Here is a 16473-nt window from a genome sequence, read left to right on the forward strand (position 1 = left end):
CTTCTCTCATTGTTTGTTCTTCGCCCCGGGATTGTTCATCACTAGATCCCGTCGATCTCAATTTCACCGAACAATTCTCCGCACATGGATGGGTGTGTACCTTTGTTCGTGATTTAACGAGACGCAGGTTTCCACAGGCGAGATGTTTATCTTTTCATCTTTTTATTCCTCCACCCCTCCCTCTTTTTTTTTTTTTTTTTTTTTTTTTGTGCTTCATCGGTATTCTAGAGACGCGTCGGCCAACTCTAACGAACTAGGTCCAGCCCCGTCCCTCGGAGTTTGCTCATGAGGAATTCCTTCAACTTCTCATCCCCCCCGCCTTCTATCCTCGGACCCCACGGAAGACGTTGAAAACAGGCTCAACAGTTTTCCCGCCGAGCAACGGTTTTTCCACCCCACCAAGGCTGGGATATCGCAATCCGTCAAATTTCCTGTCAAACCGATGCCACGCGGTGCCATCGCCGAGTCATCGGCCAAAGCTGCAACCAGCGTGAGAGTTCTGACAGGGCCGCCTGCTAACCAAATAAAGGATTTGGTTGGCACTTTAGAGTACATACTACATATCTATCAAATCGATTACTTCGGGACGAGCCGTACGTGCTGTGTTTGACACCCCAGGTTTCACTACCTAGCTGTTTAAAAGAGAAAAATAAACCAAATACAAAAAGCTCAGAGAAAAAGGCTGGGCATGGCGAAGCTATCCGCCGGGAAAGAAAAAGGAAAACAAAAAGGAAAAATAAATAAATAAATAACAGAGAGAAAAAAATAACGGGAGGAGGATCAGATACCTACTCTACTCTACATACCCTTCGGTAGAAATATATCTGGGCTAGCCTGCTAGTTAGGGACAGGAACATTTCGCTTGCGTGCAGTTGGGAGCTGGATTCGTCGATGGCGGGATCAGATATGGGGGAGACCCAGGGACGGGCTAAAGGAAAATGTGCCACAACGACACCGCTACCGCAGCGACTAGGCGGATAAGGTGTGTGAACCGAAAAAGCAAAACAGACTAGTTCAAGGATGCAGCGCGCAGCTTCTAACAGCAGCGTGGCTGCATGCCCTGCCATGATGGGTGATGATGGATGGATCACATACGCCCATCCATGCCCAAATCCACCCATGATCCGCATCGGCCGTTGCAATTGCTGCTCTGACGAGCCTGGAGCCCTGCTCAGGCCCTACTGTTACTGTCTCTAAGCTCTGCAATCAGGTCCAGAGGAGATTTCGGGAACCTCGTTGCAAATGCTCCGGTACATATTTACAGGAATGCTCGAGCGCTCGCAACACTCAACTTGAAACAACTCCCGGTACACTTTTCCACTTCCAATCCTATTCCCAAACCCACACCCCGCCCTTACGGTATTTTTTGTTTGATTATACTTGTTGCTACTATTTACTGCTGTTGTAATATGCATTGCTGTTGTTGCTGTCTGCACTTTACCCGTACACATGGCTGTCCTGGGAATAGTAGTAGCTGCTTAGCTTCTTAGTGTTTGGCCGTTTTACCTGTACTTGTTACTATTGTTCTAATTCTTGCTTAATGCTCCTGCTGCTTTTCTCCCCTATGCGAGTATGGTAGTCCTCCTCCTCTAGCCGGTCAGTCAGCTGCTGTTACTACTTTTGCTGCTAGTAACTACTGCTGCTGCTGCTTCATGTGCACCAGCCTTGACAGGTTCTCGTCCTTGATCTGCAAGAAGACGTTTTTCTTCTGTTCTTTTCCATTTCAATGCCGAAAATAATTCTGCATGATCCTGCGCTTCAGGAAGACAGAAGCCAGAGGGGTGGGGTTTGGGGGGGGGGGTACTCCGATAGAAGGGAGAAAAGAAAAATGAGCTCGAGAGAGATTTCAGGCAAGAAAGAGTGCAGACAGATAGACCAGACCAGACCAGTTCCCCGCAGCCTCACGAACAGTCAGTTGTCGCTTCCGCGACTTCACCTGCATATACTCCACCACCATCGCCAGTCCCATTTTGCAATATCTATCACTTCTGCCGTAGTAGTGGTAGCTAATCCGGACCCAAAACTCGTCTCATAACACAAGGACTGCTTTGGGCTACCCACCCCCCCCCCCTCCGACACTTCTACTCCTGGAACTTGAATCGGTCCCCACTTGGTTGTGGCTCCTCTATCCGCCCAGTAGAGTATCAACTCATCTGCCCTGTCACTTATTGCCTGCTGTCTGTTAGCTACTGCTTCATCTTGATCTTCTGCTGGTTATTTTGCTATTGCTGCTACTATTGAATCCCACTGTTGGCTGAGCAGTCCACATTTTTTCTGAATCTCCTGCTTCCTACTCCTGGTCTTGATCCTTATCTTCTTACTACTGTCACTAAGTATTTCTGCTACTACTTCCACTACTACTTCTACTACCACTATCACTCCTCCTCCTTCACCCTTTCACCCTCCTCCTCCTGCTCATACGTGGGCCCCGCCTTATTCTCAAACCCGGACCATCTATATTCATGCAAAGGCTACACAACCAGGCCCCGTGCCCACGCTCCACCCTCGTTCTACTCCTCGTCAACTGCAGATTCAGAAATTCGTCGACAGCCCGTGCGCCTATTCCGCATCTCTGGTTGTGCTAGTCCACCTTCGTTCATTCTTCCATTCTGTCCTCCTTCGCTTGATAGATTCCCTGACAACCGTTTGTGGGTCGTATCTCTGTCTCCGCTTTGACTTTCAAGTAATCCCAATTCCTCTACTACTATTACCTACATATAATATACCTTGACAACCACCACCCCCCAGCTTCTCTGTTTGAGAATTATCATCTCTACTCTTCGTTCTCTTCTCTTCTCTCTTTCATTCTTTCTTATTGGCTCGTCCTCTGCAACAATCCTCATACTGTTGCCCTACCACTCTTTTTTTTTTTTTTACTTAAACTTCTCTGTGCTGGGTCACGGCTGCTGGATCAGTACCTGTGAAGCTATTGTTGGCCTCCCGCTGGTCGTTCCCTCATTCAAACATTTCTCCATATAGACTTACCGTTGTCACTCATTTTTGCCGGTGGACGGTCTACTTGCCCGAATTACCCCAGCAGTCTGGCCCCAAAAAAGATCACCAACACTGATCCCCCTTGTTGCTACACCGATCTCAGTCCTTCGTCACTCTTTCTTGCGTCTCTAGGTACTACCTACATACTCCGTTGCACGCCCTACAAGCAGCTTGTCCGACTGTAGTACTGCTACATAGTTAGTCGTCCAGTCCAGCTTAACGGTCACTATACATACCGTGCCTTGCCCGCGCCACACACACACAAGTCTTCCTCCTCGCTCACCTGTCCTCCCAGGGCCCATTGTTGATCTACCTTGCCCATTCTTTTCTTTCAAATATTTTTGCACCTTTCACAATTATTCGGAGATCTCAACTCAATTACGTCAATAAAATTCTTTGCACCAGGCTCGACGCCATTCTTGAACACGCACGCACTTACACACGCCGGATTCCCGGAATTAACGAAACGAAGCACGAAAATACGGCCTGATCACAGAGACTTGGCGAGACGCAGGAACAGCTATAATACGAATTGCTTTTTGCCTGCAAATTTGGGGCTATATCGACTTTATTTTATTTGCATCTTTTTCCCGAGTACTATTCAGTGATCTACTACTACTATCACTACTATTGCTACGGCAGTAGTACACAATCTTCGCTCTTATAGCAACATCTACCAAAAAGCACTCAGCAACCACATTTTGTTGGTTGTATAGACACATTATTTTTGATTCGTCAAAGTGCCTTCACTACTAAACACCCCTCCATACCGGGAAGATCGAGGATTAGAAGTTTGGGGCAATCCTTCGACCTCTAAAAACCACAGCTTTAATCAAATGTCAGAGTTCGGCGCAGATCAGTCCTCTGGACACATGCCTTGGAGAGAGCAACGCTTGGAGAGAGATACTTCATCCGTACTACACCAAGAGCAAGACGGACACCACCACCACCATCAATCACACAACCAACTACCACCTGTATATGAGCATTACAGTCCGGGACCAGTATCCGAAGCCGAAGAGTACAGGGAATGGCCTACCTCGGCGTCCCATGAAGAGCATATAGGCTCTCCCCATTCCTCAGCTGGTTCTATGATTGACAGTCCACATTCACATCCTTCTTCACACTCAGAACATAGACATTCTGTTGATATAACTGGTCAGTCTTCCGGATCGCAAGGGGAACATCATATGTCTCTAAGCGAACGTCGACAAGAAAAAAGAAAGATGAAACGGTTTCGGTAAGAATTGATCTTGACTGCTTTGAGTCGCCCTAAGTGCGCAATTCCGGCTGACGCAAAACCTGGGGAAATTAAGTCTTACACATAACCAAACTCGCTTCCTCATGAGTGAGTTCGCCAGACAAGCGCATCCTGACGCAGCTCATCGGGAACGATTGGCTAGGGAGATCCCTGGATTAAGCCCTCGTCAAGTACAAGTCTGGTTTCAAAACAGGTAGGATTGTTCCTTGGTCTAAAGCTTGTACAACCGAGATTTGGTGACTAATGCATGTCTCAGGAGAGCCAAACTGAAACGAATGAGTAGCGATGACCGAGAGCGCATGATGAAGTCGCGCGCTTTACCAGAGGAGTTCCCAATTCTCCAAACATTGCACACATATGGTTCAGGTCGGATGATGGGGACGCCGATTGCCTCGCCTACAGAGTATTCTCCAACTACAAACATGGGCTATGGCCGGACCGATCCCCTCCGACGACGACACCTTGGCGAAGAGGATGTTGTCGTATCGCCGACTACGCCGGGTTTTGCCGGGCTGTCTTTTACGCCCACAACTTCGTCTGGTGAACTACTGTCCCCTGTCTCTTCTACTGGGGAGCGTCCGTCGTATCTCGGGTACATGACAGCTCCACTTGGCCCCCAGCAACGTGGAAACCCATTTTCCCGGCCTACCGATCCCTTTCGCACCAGTGTGCCCCGCTTACAGCTTCAAGACATCCCACGTTCGATGTCAGAATCTGCTAGCTCTCCATTGAGATCTAGTACGCCCTATTCGGCAAATACTATCGATCACGGAGAATACCAGTTGAGCCCTAGCGCATACTCAATACAGGGATTACCCTTCAACGAACCTCCAAGAAGTGTTCCTCCAGAAACGCCTCACAGTCCATATGTGCACACGCCACAAGGTATGTATAAGCGTTATGTCTCGACCGCTGCTGCGATGCGATCGATCTTAGATCTGACCAAACTAACCTTCCTGTCTAGGACCTTACACTCACCCTTATCCGTCACCAGCACCACCATCTGGGCATCAGGCACGACCACCGCCAAGCTTCCCACCACCGTTGACCCTATCCGACTTTAAATACCCACAACCTCCCTTGACACCCCACTCTGGAACCATGTCTGGCTTCGCGACGGCACCTCTTGCCCCACCGCAAGAATTCCAGATTCCTCAAATGAGTGCACCTGCGGATGCGACCACATTTAGTTCGTCATACCTTAACAGAGGGACAGGATCAATAGGGTCGGCGGGCGCTCCCGGTGCTCCTCAGCATGAGCAAGATTCAGACCGACCAGACAAGATGATATCCATGTTTGGCCGGGAGTTCGGACACCAGCGCAAGCGTTCATCATCACATCCCCCTAACTTTCCTCAAAACCGCGAGCCTTAGAAAGATGCAAGCAAGCCTGGAGTAATTTTTAGTTGTTCGATACAATACCCATGGATGAACAGGCAAAAGAGAGCCGGAAATTAAGGGAGGCATCAGATGTTTGCCTTTACTCTCACCTTCTATTTAGTTTTCATTTATCTTTTTATTCTTTTCATCTTGGTCGGGACAACGGATAAACTTTTTATTTTTTTTATTTTCTCATCTCGTTTTTGTTTTGACAACCCCTGCCAAGTGATTTTTCATGTCTTCTTTCCTGTCTATACTCATTTATATCCTGTCGGGAGCATTGGACTCTGACGTTTCCTTTCTTGAGAGAAAGAGAAGACGTTTGAATCTATACCTTATGCGGCGGCTGGGCAGGTCGGGTATTGCTCATACTTTTCTCTCTCTTTTTTTCTTTTCTTTCTCTTTTTTTTGGATGCTGCTATATAAGCGAGGCAAGCCACTGAAATATTGTATTTCTTAGTAGCTATACATGACTCCAACGGTTGGTCAAGACATATGGGAACTATGGGAATATGGGGGAATGGGAAACGGGATCGGGAATATGGGGTATGGGACTGTATTTCAATAGTAGATAGATCAGGCATTTTCAATTGCTACCCTTTTTTTTTTTTTTACAAAAAATAACTGTATTGAATAAGTATATAGTTTTTTTCATGCTGGGAATGAAATGGCGCTCTAGACTGGGGAGGCCTTGTCCTACATGTACTTATCGCAACCGCTTGTCTGTACCATGTGATTCATATATTATTCACTAGTGTTTTATCGTAATGCCTGAAATTCTTTTTTAAGCTTCGCTCAGGATTGCTAAATTTAATACTCCCAATACCACGCACCTCACACCTCGCACCTCGCCTCGTATGTCATAGACTACATAAAAAGCAAAAAAGCAAAAACAAAAAAAACAAAAAAACAAGAATCATTGCATCCGAAACCACTGGTGGGGAAATAAGGAAGGGTAAAAGGAAGACAAAGAAATAAAGATCCTGAACATCTGGATCGTGTCCAAAGCTAGCTCTATCAAGGAGCAAGACGCGTAACCAACCATTGTAGCGGGTCACTCTCTATTGTCTATCCCCTCAGAGCCCTTAGACGTTCGCCAAGTCTGTAACACCTTCCCGTCAGTTCCACCCACAGAGAATATTACAAGACAGGAGTAACCATACCCATCCTCTTCCTGCTCGGTCGGTCCAATCTTTTGTTGCGAAGGCGTTGCCTCCGCAAATTCCTGATTAAGCTCCAGACCAGCTTCATCCGCAACCTGTCCCATGAGGCGATCCACATCCTCTTGCGGCGTAGCCACCGCCGTAGCGGAGGAGGTTGCGTTCTCATAATATCCGGTAGCGACCTCCAAATCCTCAAACTGGTTTTCAAATTTATCCATAATCAGGGATATCTTCTCGAGATTCATGGTCTTCATTGCGCTGTCCATGCCCTTTACGACGTTTGCCATGCTGCCCGTGACCTGGCGCATCGTGACGGCGGTCTGAACTCTGCTGGCGACGGCATCGATACGGGAGGCGAGTCGGAGCAGGTTTAGACGTTCGTTCTGCTTGCGGACGGCGTTCTGTGCGTAGACCTTTGCGATGTCATTGTTGCCTTGTTGCATTGCCTGTTTAAAAACCCAGAAAGTTTTTGCGCGAGCGGCGGGTTGTCCGTCAGTTTCATTTTTCTTATTTTCTTTATTTCTTTATTTTTTCTTCTTTCTTTTTCTTCAGATGATTGCCCTTTCGGTATAATTCAGAGGCGCGAGGGCCGAGGTTATCCGGGAGCCGGCGGCGAGCGGGTTGCGCACCTTCTTTATTTTTGCCTTCTCGGAGTTCTCATCTTTGCCGGCTTTGATTGCTTGTCGGTTCAGCTGTTTTGCTGTGAACTGTACGGAAAGAAGAACGGTCAGTGCTCAGCGGGGGGGCGGGGGGGGGGGGGGGGGGGGGGTGGTGGGAGTCTGTATTGGAGGGGAGATGAGAGGTGGGGGATGGGTTATAGGCAATAGGTGATGGGGTGCGTGTTTTGGAGGGGGGTGGGGGGTCCGTACCTTCAAGTTGAAGAGAGCCTTTTCGAGACCGCCAGACATAGCTGCAGCAGGTATAACTGTTACTTAGGCGGGTAGGTGATATGAGATAATATCAAGGGGGTTTGTGGGAAGCTGTTGAACTGTGAGGACTGTGGAGTTTGACAAGGGCGAATAGGTAGGATGTCGTTGGGGGGAGCTGTGGCTGTTGATCAGCTTGGTCGTCGTCGTTGACAAGGTCACCCACCACAACCACGCCCAAGATCTGATAAGCGACAGAAGCGCTTGGCATGCGTGAGTCGAAACCCAACCCTAGCCCCATTGATCTGACCGACAGACGACGACGTCGTCAGCGAAACAAATACATGTCTCACAATCCATTTCCCCACGTCGAGTACGAGGTACAGGTTTCTGCCCTCCCCGCCCCTTCCCCAACCGAGATCATAAAACACAAGCCAAGATCCCGATATGTCGTGTAGGTACAGAACTAGATACCGGCCGATACTTACATGCATGCCCGTTCAGGTACAACAAACAATCAATAGCTGTGTTAGGCATAACATTCCAGGTCCAAACTCAGACACCAGTGCCAGAGTTCAGCCTAGAATAGAGCACCCAAGCAGGCACTGCGCTGGGGGTGGGGGGAATTGGGGGGGGAGACAAGACAAGATCAAGAAGAGGAAGAAGCCACCTAACAAATCAACCACTCACAAGCTCTTTGGACCGCGGTTAATATCTCACCGAAAACCCACAGGTGTTTTTTTTTTTTTTTTCTTTCTAGAAAATCCATGTCCCATGCAGGTAGACCCTTGTCTAGCGGTTGCGCCTACCCTACCCCAGAGAATGAACATGTACCGGTATGGTACGACATACGGACGGATTTTTCTTGGAAATGCTATTGACTGAGCGTATTTTTGTCGACTCTCCGAGTTTACGATTTTCAAGTCAACCACCCACCCCCCCTTTTTTTTCCCTTCCTCTAGAAGATGTTTTGGAAATCAAATATTATCGTAATTTTATTTTGGGGAAACTTTTCCCCCAATGCTGTACTCTTTTATCCCCCCACACAGGAGGAAGAAGCGTGTGGTCACGGAATATCACTCGCAGGCTATCAATTGGTCCAGTGGAGCCCCACAACCCAAGTAAGTGCTCGCTTAATATTCGCAAGACGGCCCCTTAGGACACCATACCACGTGCAGCTGAATCAAAAAATTAAGCTCATCGAAAGGAGCGGGTGTGTGATGTCAGATCAGATCAAACGGAAAGTCATACGACTGTCAATCAGTCGTCAGTCAGTCAGTACCTACGAGTGGTGAGAGTAGAGTAGAGTACACCCACCCCCCAGGTACATGTTACAGCTCTGGTTGTACATGACCTTTTCCTCAATAAAACTCCTCATTGAGTAATCATAACCGCTCACCGTTGCTAGGAGACAACCCTACCTTGGCGCGGCAGGTCTAAATTTACCCACGAAGCAATGGGGACTTTTCGGAACTTGGATAGCCCGATTTCAGTAATACCATCCCATATCTTAGTTACTTGCAAGTGAACTGAACCCAGTGTGATCTGTCTTGGTTCGGTCTCTTATTTTTTGAGTAATCCATAATATTAATAGTACTGCTGCTGCTGCTGCTGCCTAGTGTTACACCTATCCAAAAGTATTAGTAAAAGTAAAGTGGTATAGTAAGTGAATATGCTCAAGTGTCAGACTACCTTTCCCGGGGCCCGTCAGTCAGACGGGTGGACCAACTGGTTAGTTGTGGTTCGGGAGTTTAATAAAAGGGGCATTTGAGTGGTGCTTGGAAACCCTCGCTCGGCCGGGATAGGATGACCACATATCCGTCAGTACTACTAGGAGACCTGCCTGCACAGGGCGCCGACACGTTACAAATGAACCAGCGTGGGAGCCGGCTGGTGAACGCGACCGAGAGCGGGGAGCCGGGAACGACCAAGTTCCCGGGAAATGAGAGATTCCCAGTACTACATACATGTAGTGGTATGTAGTAGTACTGTACTCTTTTCTTCTTAGTAGCATGTTCCCTGCCTTGTCACTTCGCACCATGATCCCTCTAACGAGTGATCAAAGATGACCTCCATCAGCAGAGTGTGATGTATATATCTACAGCCGTAGAGTAACTATTAGCTAAAGTCACCCAAAGAGACCAATCAATGATCAGGACATGCGCGGGATGTCGGGAGTCGGCAAAGGACCCGTTACCGTTAGCTACTAAAGCTAGCAGCAGAAACTGGCATTAAGCAAAAGGAATCCCAGTACCTGGAGAATCCAAAGCGTTTCAATCAATCCTTCACCACCACCCCTCCCCTCACTGTCAACGGCGATCGCCGCATGTTCAAAATCTAAATGCCATACCTTAAATCTGAGACACATCGGTGCTTCGAATTCTAGAACTGCTGGGCTGGCTGACTGGCGTGATGATGAATGCTTCAAGGTTCATTGGCCCAATCAATCTCTTTGGATGGGGTGACGCAAGCCGCAAAGTGACATGGGTGAATATTTCGCATCCAGATCACCCACTATTGACTGTTGATCCTACCTGGGGTTCTCTTTATGGTTTGTTGACCGAGGTGCTGCTGCAATCACCGAGCCGGAGGAGGGAGGGAGGGAAGGAGGAAGAAGGGGGGGGGGGGGTGAGGGAACCAGGAGATGCATCTAAGATACAGCGCGCATAAGCGTAGATTTAGAGTAAGTGAGTGGGGAGAGAGGTTTCCTGTGTCTGGCGGAGGCAGCTGCAGGTTGATGGGACGGTGGTGGTGTGGATACTGAGGGATTCCCATGGTCCACTCACGCACTTGCCTTGCTTGCCGCTCTCGCTTAATTAATTACACAGTAAGACACCCGCTATTCGTTTCTTATTGTTATCATTCTTTCTCCAGTTGGGGGTGGCGCGCTCCGTGGCGCTGATAATGGGGTCCCCCTATAACGGTCCGCAGTATATAGGTAATATATCTCTTCATATAACTTGTAGACAAACCCCTACAAACTCCCAACTAGGGACATCATGTTAGTAGGTGCATTGGATCTTGCTTAATCTAAGTAAAATAAAATGATAGATACCAGCCCAGAGACACGTAGGCTATAAGGGGCCTAGATATAATAGCAGCCAGCTCTTATATACTTGTACCTACCGTACCTAATAAATTGCCTTAGTTAGTCCTCACGTCCGCTCTTACCTTAGTACTGACACAGGGCATAATAGCCATTTCAATAATAATAGCCATGAATAATAGCCTCTAGTTACTATAGTACTAATAACATTCAGCTTTCTGCGCCCGAGCGTATCATTCTGAGTTACTTCCTACTAATTTCATATTTTTCCGGTCGGGAGGAAGGGATTAAGGCAAGGGAAGCTTATCAATTCTCCGCAGGCACTAAGCTCATTCCAGCACACATCGTTCGACTTGGTGCGGGTTCGGAAATTTCAGATCAACCAGCCAGGAAGCCAGGAACATGTGAAGATGTCTGTGCCAACCAATCAGCTACGACTGGAACGGCCTAGCAGCCATCGGAAAATGGTTAATCCACGGGTTCGGCCCGAGTGATTCGCGGTGACGATTTGCAATATCGACACAAAATTATCAACCTTTTTACGGACGAATGCATCAGCGCTTATTAAACTACGTGTTCTTTGTCCTTCGAATTGGGTTGGTCGTGGTTTGCAAAACGCTCCGACACCCTTTGCAAACAACCTCACTAGTGATTACCACCAACTGCCCCACAATTGAACGGCCGGCTCGGTATCTGCATGCTCCAGTCCCCTGTTAGAAACAGAACTGTGAGGCGCTCTTTCGTCGAGGGGGGGAAGGGGGGGGGGTGGGGGTGGACGGACAGTCGCGCGCTTGACCAGCGGAGGAGATCAAGAAAACTCCAGGATGAAACTCTGAACTGTCGGGTTAGGACCTGGAGATACCGAAACAAAATATGAGCTAGCCAAGGACTGCTATTCTCGCTGGACGGCCTAACAATACACCGACGAGAACTGTTAGAGATACGCAGGGGTAGACTGCCGTTGTTGCAGTGATAAAGGTTTATGCTGTTGAAAATAGTGGCACGAGTCCTGCCAAGTATCAGGAGTGTCGACTCGAACAACAATTACAAGAGCTCAATTGGCCAAAGAAAGAACCACCCATGATATCTATGGCTCGAGTTGGTGATGGAAGTATGTGATGGCGGCTTAAGGCCGGCTAGGTCGATGATGACGTTATTGAAGTTGAATAGTAGTACTTGCAACGGTGTTGTCAAATGTAAACCACAAATTGTCAATTATAAACCAACTTTTATCAATTGTGAACCATGTTTTAGTCTACTGAACTTGTTGTTTTTCACAATCTACGTGGGTCATGTATATGTATCCTAGGCTACAGTATGTAGGGAAGACTCTCCATTAAACAATGGCTGACATGAATTACTGTATCCGCCCAGTAATAACCACCCAGTAACAACTAGTACTATTATTGGAAACCTATACTCATGGTCAGCAGGCGTTTACAAGGACGAATTCGAAGGGGCGGCCGGAAATCGATTCAAGCGCACCAGCACCGGGAATATATATATATTTTGAACAATAACAGTTATTTCTCCATGACCAGGGCCTATATATACACATACTCTAATTTTGGTATATATGAATCAAGAGAAGCATATACTGTAACTAAAATCAACTGGGTGGTACCGCAAAAAATTGAGTACACGTGGAAAGCTTACTGCATCTAGCGGAGGGGTTTAATTTTTATGTGTCCACCCGGGTGAGCTGTTCACTGCGCTTGCATTGGTATGCCACAAACCCCGCTAATGACCCTAGCTACGCCCACTAGGGAATAATAGAGTACATACATAGGCCCTGATCGATCGCGACTTGCAAGTCGAGTGATGGGTGATGATGTGACCGCTTATTGAGAAAAGACTAATTATAGTCTTCTATGTACTTATGTACAGTATCAGAAATAGGGGTAAAACTGATACCGCATCAGTACGGAATTGTGAGAATATGCCGCTTTATCTCCGTATTTTGACGAAGTATACGGTAGTGTTACCGCAGTGGCCATGGTACGACATTGCCAAAGACTGCGGTAGTTATTTTACCCATGTTTCTGTCACTGTAGGTTTTTGATCATATAGTGGGTATATGTATACGTAGTAGTCAAAATACATAGTAATTAAAGTAAATACTATATTGTCGATACTTGCACCAATTCTAACAGTTGTATTTCGGTCTTGAAATATCACTCGAATAGCGATATAGGGGGGGTGCCGATTTTCCCTATATAGCCTACAAAGAACATTGAAAGCACTCATGATCACGCAAGCTACTAATGGCAAAGATTCACTATTCTAGCTTTCTTATTGCTAAAATGCATGAGAGATAGGCTGATTGTAGCGCCTCTCGATTCCGTCTTATATGATTGCTGCCAGACCGGACGCGATATGACTAAGCACAAATTGAAAATACAAAGTCCATTCTATTCGATCCTTAATTTCTAAAGCACATTCCATTCATGAGTTTATAAAACTAGACCGAACCAAACTTGATTATGATGCTAATCAATCCCTATGACGAATTATCATTGGCCCCAATAATATTAAATCCTTCCCATAGACATGTACTGAGGCCCTATTTATAATTTGTGGCCCCGGTACGTACCACGGGTTAAAGGTGATTCTACTCAATAACCATGCTTTAGCTTTCTCGTTCGTATTTCTACCGTCGGCTAGGGCATCAGAATACGCACCCTTGATATCCTTCAACTTTCTACGTTCTGCGTTTTAAATGCTGCGGTATTCTTTATGGAGGAGTAATCGCCCATGAGAATATCTATCAAAACAGACTCTTGATACGGCTTTCGTGAAAATACGTCTGGATCCCTATGAAAGAAATGAATCTTCCCGTCATCTTCTTTAAAAAATTCAAGAGAATCCGGTAATCTTCTCTTTTCTTTTGCAATTCTCACAACCTCTTTCGTAAATGAGCTATCCAAAGCCTCAAGAATCTTCATGGCATTGAATTTACGGTAGGCTGTAAGGTTGAAGATAATTGAGTCAAAGTCATAAGAGTCCTCAGGCCGAAAGTAACTTGCAAAAAACTTTTGTATGGAGTGTGGCTTAGGATGCGCCTCCACATCTTCTTGAGGAACCTTTGCATTTGCTTGAATACGGCTGTCAACAAAGTCGGTTATTTTTTGTTTGATCATAAATGTACCACAGGTGACTCTGGGAGCGATCATGTATAGAAAATCAGAAGATCTCAGCTCCTCCCAACCAGCTATATCTCTATTAGAATTTCGAACGTCACCAAGATCTTTATCACACAGATATAACTCTGCTTTCAGACCAGATGAGGCCAGGTGACGGGCAGCCTGAAGCCCTTTTCGTTTTTTGTCAATCCTTTCAAAGATGAAAAGATCTTTTTTCACCCATGGAATATGGCAGACTGATTTGTATCGATCGCGAATCGAATGAGCCCACTTCGACACAGGCTCAGCAATGCCTAATTGAACCCCTGCCTTGTTTTTCCACCCCTTTTTTTCATATTCCTCAATTTTCGTATCCGAATTTAGTAATTCGACAACCAATGAAGAATCTGTAAAAACTCTGACAGAAGAAAAGGTAGGGTTCCCGAAGATAAACCCTCCATCTATCAAGAGATCTGATACAGCTATTACGCCTTCTATCAACGCTGTGTCATTGACTGGAGTGCCTCTTATTGTTGAAATTAAAGACATATTCCAAGGAGAATTTGGCCCAAAAAAGACGCCATATGCTCCCCTCTCTTCCAGGAATACCCCAGGATCCTCTACAGCGCGTGCATGCGGGTTAGAGGTTTCTTTCTCTGAGCGGCCACAAACGTACACCAACAGTTCGCCTAGTTCGTTGACGGTAAATGAGCTTTTATAGGGATTAATTTCCTGGCCACGATGATCCCACGGAACAAATTCAAGTGAGCCTCCAGATAGCACTGGCTGTAAGGCAAGCCCGGGGCAGGCATCCAAAAAGTCTTTACCCAAGACAATGTCGATATTAATATCTTGATGACCGGGGAAAAGCTCCTTGACAACCTTTACAGTTTGTATGTATGGGCGTCCATGTATATGAAGTTTGATAATCTGGACACCAACAAAAAGCTTTTTTTCATCTAATAGAAATTCCCCAAGAGTTAAAACCCCGATCTCTATAGATTCCATTGTCCCGGGATTGTTCCCAACGGCTGATTCCAGAGCAATAGATACGTCTGTAGACCAATCAAGAAGACAGCGAACGTTTCTCAATTCGCCATCTACGTTTTTCTCCCTTGACTCCTTGAGATGCTTGAAACGGAGATAATTGAAGACTTCATTGTCTTGGTCGTGACTTTGAACTGCCGGACCAGAAAATTCAACACCGGGGAGAGGAACGAAAGGGGTTTCAAGTACGGCCTGAAACCCATGTTCACTAGTTAATTCACTGTAGGGGGGTTTGGCAAATATCATGCCTAGCTCAGTTCGCTCGAATAGTTGCTCCTCTGTTATTAGATCTAGTGATTTTCCCTTAACCGGTAGGTAAGTAATATCTCCGGGGACTCTCGGAAGCGTAGATGTAGATCGAGAGGACATTTTGTCGTGTTCTGGTGTTTAATGATGCTATGTTCAAGAATGACATCAAGAGCTGAAGACATTGTTGCCAAGCCAGGTGTCATTTACTCGAGGTGATGAATGTGAATCACACCCAATCACTCGTGCACTTGCCACGTGTGACTACAACCTAGAGTACATACCTTCTAGCAGCCACACTTATTATAGGTACAAGCATGGCTACATGAACGTCTCTAGAGTATATAAAGGCAATATGCACATAGCGATTTACAATGATCTAGCGAATATTCTGATTATGTTTAGTTACAAGCACATCATATTACGTTCTCACGTATACCATATATATATATACATTACTACATCATACTTGCACTCGCGTCACTGTACCTTAACGCCCGCTTGAATTACATGTACCGCTTGCAGCTACATGTACTTAGAGTAAAAAAGATGCACTACAAGATTATCATAGCTATGTAGTTGGAATAGCGGAGATTTCTAAACATAACGTTTTTATAATGTTCCGATGGTGTTCTACTAATTTCACCCCGTTTTTTTGCATGTCTGTCTAATTAGAAGAAAGAATGGGAAATAGCGCATATGTCAAACTAAACCAGCACACAGAATATCTTACAGTTTCATTTTCAGGTATAAACTGTACGTGTACACACAGTGTACCACCTATGGGAACCGGGATTTTCTCTAAATTCATGGAGATCGGTTTCCAATCCACCGCATATATAGAAATATGCAGTTATGGATCAAGTTGGCGAGGTAAAGACCGAAGAGTAAAAATATCTGTGATTACTTGCACGCCGTACCGTTCTGCATAGGTCCCGTTCACGTTCGATTCTCTGTGATTCAAATAACACATCGACATGCCTGGAAAAGAAACGTATGACCGCTTAGGAACTCGAACATATCTATATTTGTGACCATCCATAAAAGGTATTTTGCCAACAACACCGGCAGTCTCATGTTGCATCTGATCTGCCACCTATTCGATCAACTCCATCATTTGCAACCCACCTTCCGGTCCGTCAAGAGCGTAAGCAACCCCATGTTTAACACTGCATCTCTGGTCCATGTCTGGCAATTCCACCCCGTTGGTCGCTTCGCACCCGTCGGGATGAGGGTACTTGCAAATGCTTGATCAAGTTCCTCCAATTGATCCTGTGTAAACATCGTTTGAAGTGATATCGTATGATAAGCAGGGTTTTCTGTACATCGGAACTCTTTGATATTGTTA

The 16473-nt window shown here is 46.2% G+C and overlaps 4 protein-coding genes across 4 annotated transcripts; 1 reads left to right on the top strand and 3 right to left on the bottom strand.

Moving 5' to 3' along the window:
* Positions 1–4338: 4338 nt before the first annotated feature.
* On the top strand, positions 4339–5629 carry H6S33_000637 (uncharacterized protein; the record flags this gene model as incomplete). Its single annotated transcript, XM_044832036.1, has 3 exons — positions 4339–4448; positions 4512–5140; positions 5220–5629. 3 exons carry the CDS (start codon positions 4339–4341, stop codon positions 5627–5629), a joined length of 1149 nt encoding a protein of 382 aa, XP_044700196.1.
* Positions 5630–6689: 1060 nt separating this feature from the next.
* Positions 6690–7241, bottom strand: H6S33_000638 (uncharacterized protein; the record flags this gene model as incomplete). The annotated part of the gene is made up of 1 exon (XM_044832037.1): positions 6690–7241. The coding sequence occupies one exon, from the start codon at positions 7239–7241 to the stop codon at positions 6690–6692; it is 552 nt and encodes a 183-aa protein (XP_044700197.1).
* Positions 7242–7346: 105 nt separating this feature from the next.
* H6S33_000639 (uncharacterized protein) lies at positions 7347–7706 on the bottom strand (the record flags this gene model as incomplete). The annotated part of the gene is made up of 2 exons (XM_044832038.1): positions 7347–7505; positions 7668–7706. The coding sequence occupies 2 exons, from the start codon at positions 7704–7706 to the stop codon at positions 7347–7349; spliced, it is 198 nt and encodes a 65-aa protein (XP_044700198.1).
* A 5571-nt stretch (positions 7707–13277) lies between these two features.
* Positions 13278–15248, bottom strand: H6S33_000640 (uncharacterized protein; the record flags this gene model as incomplete). The annotated part of the gene is made up of 3 exons (XM_044832040.1): positions 13278–13321; positions 13392–13411; positions 13489–15248. 3 exons carry the CDS (start codon positions 15246–15248, stop codon positions 13278–13280), a joined length of 1824 nt encoding a protein of 607 aa, XP_044700199.1.
* Positions 15249–16473: the final 1225 nt, after the last annotated feature.

The sequence above is a fragment of the Morchella sextelata genome (genome assembly GCF_020137385.1).
Source record: "Morchella sextelata strain SCLS chromosome Unknown scls_1, whole genome shotgun sequence".
NCBI classification, from domain to species: domain Eukaryota; kingdom Fungi; phylum Ascomycota; class Pezizomycetes; order Pezizales; family Morchellaceae; genus Morchella; species Morchella sextelata.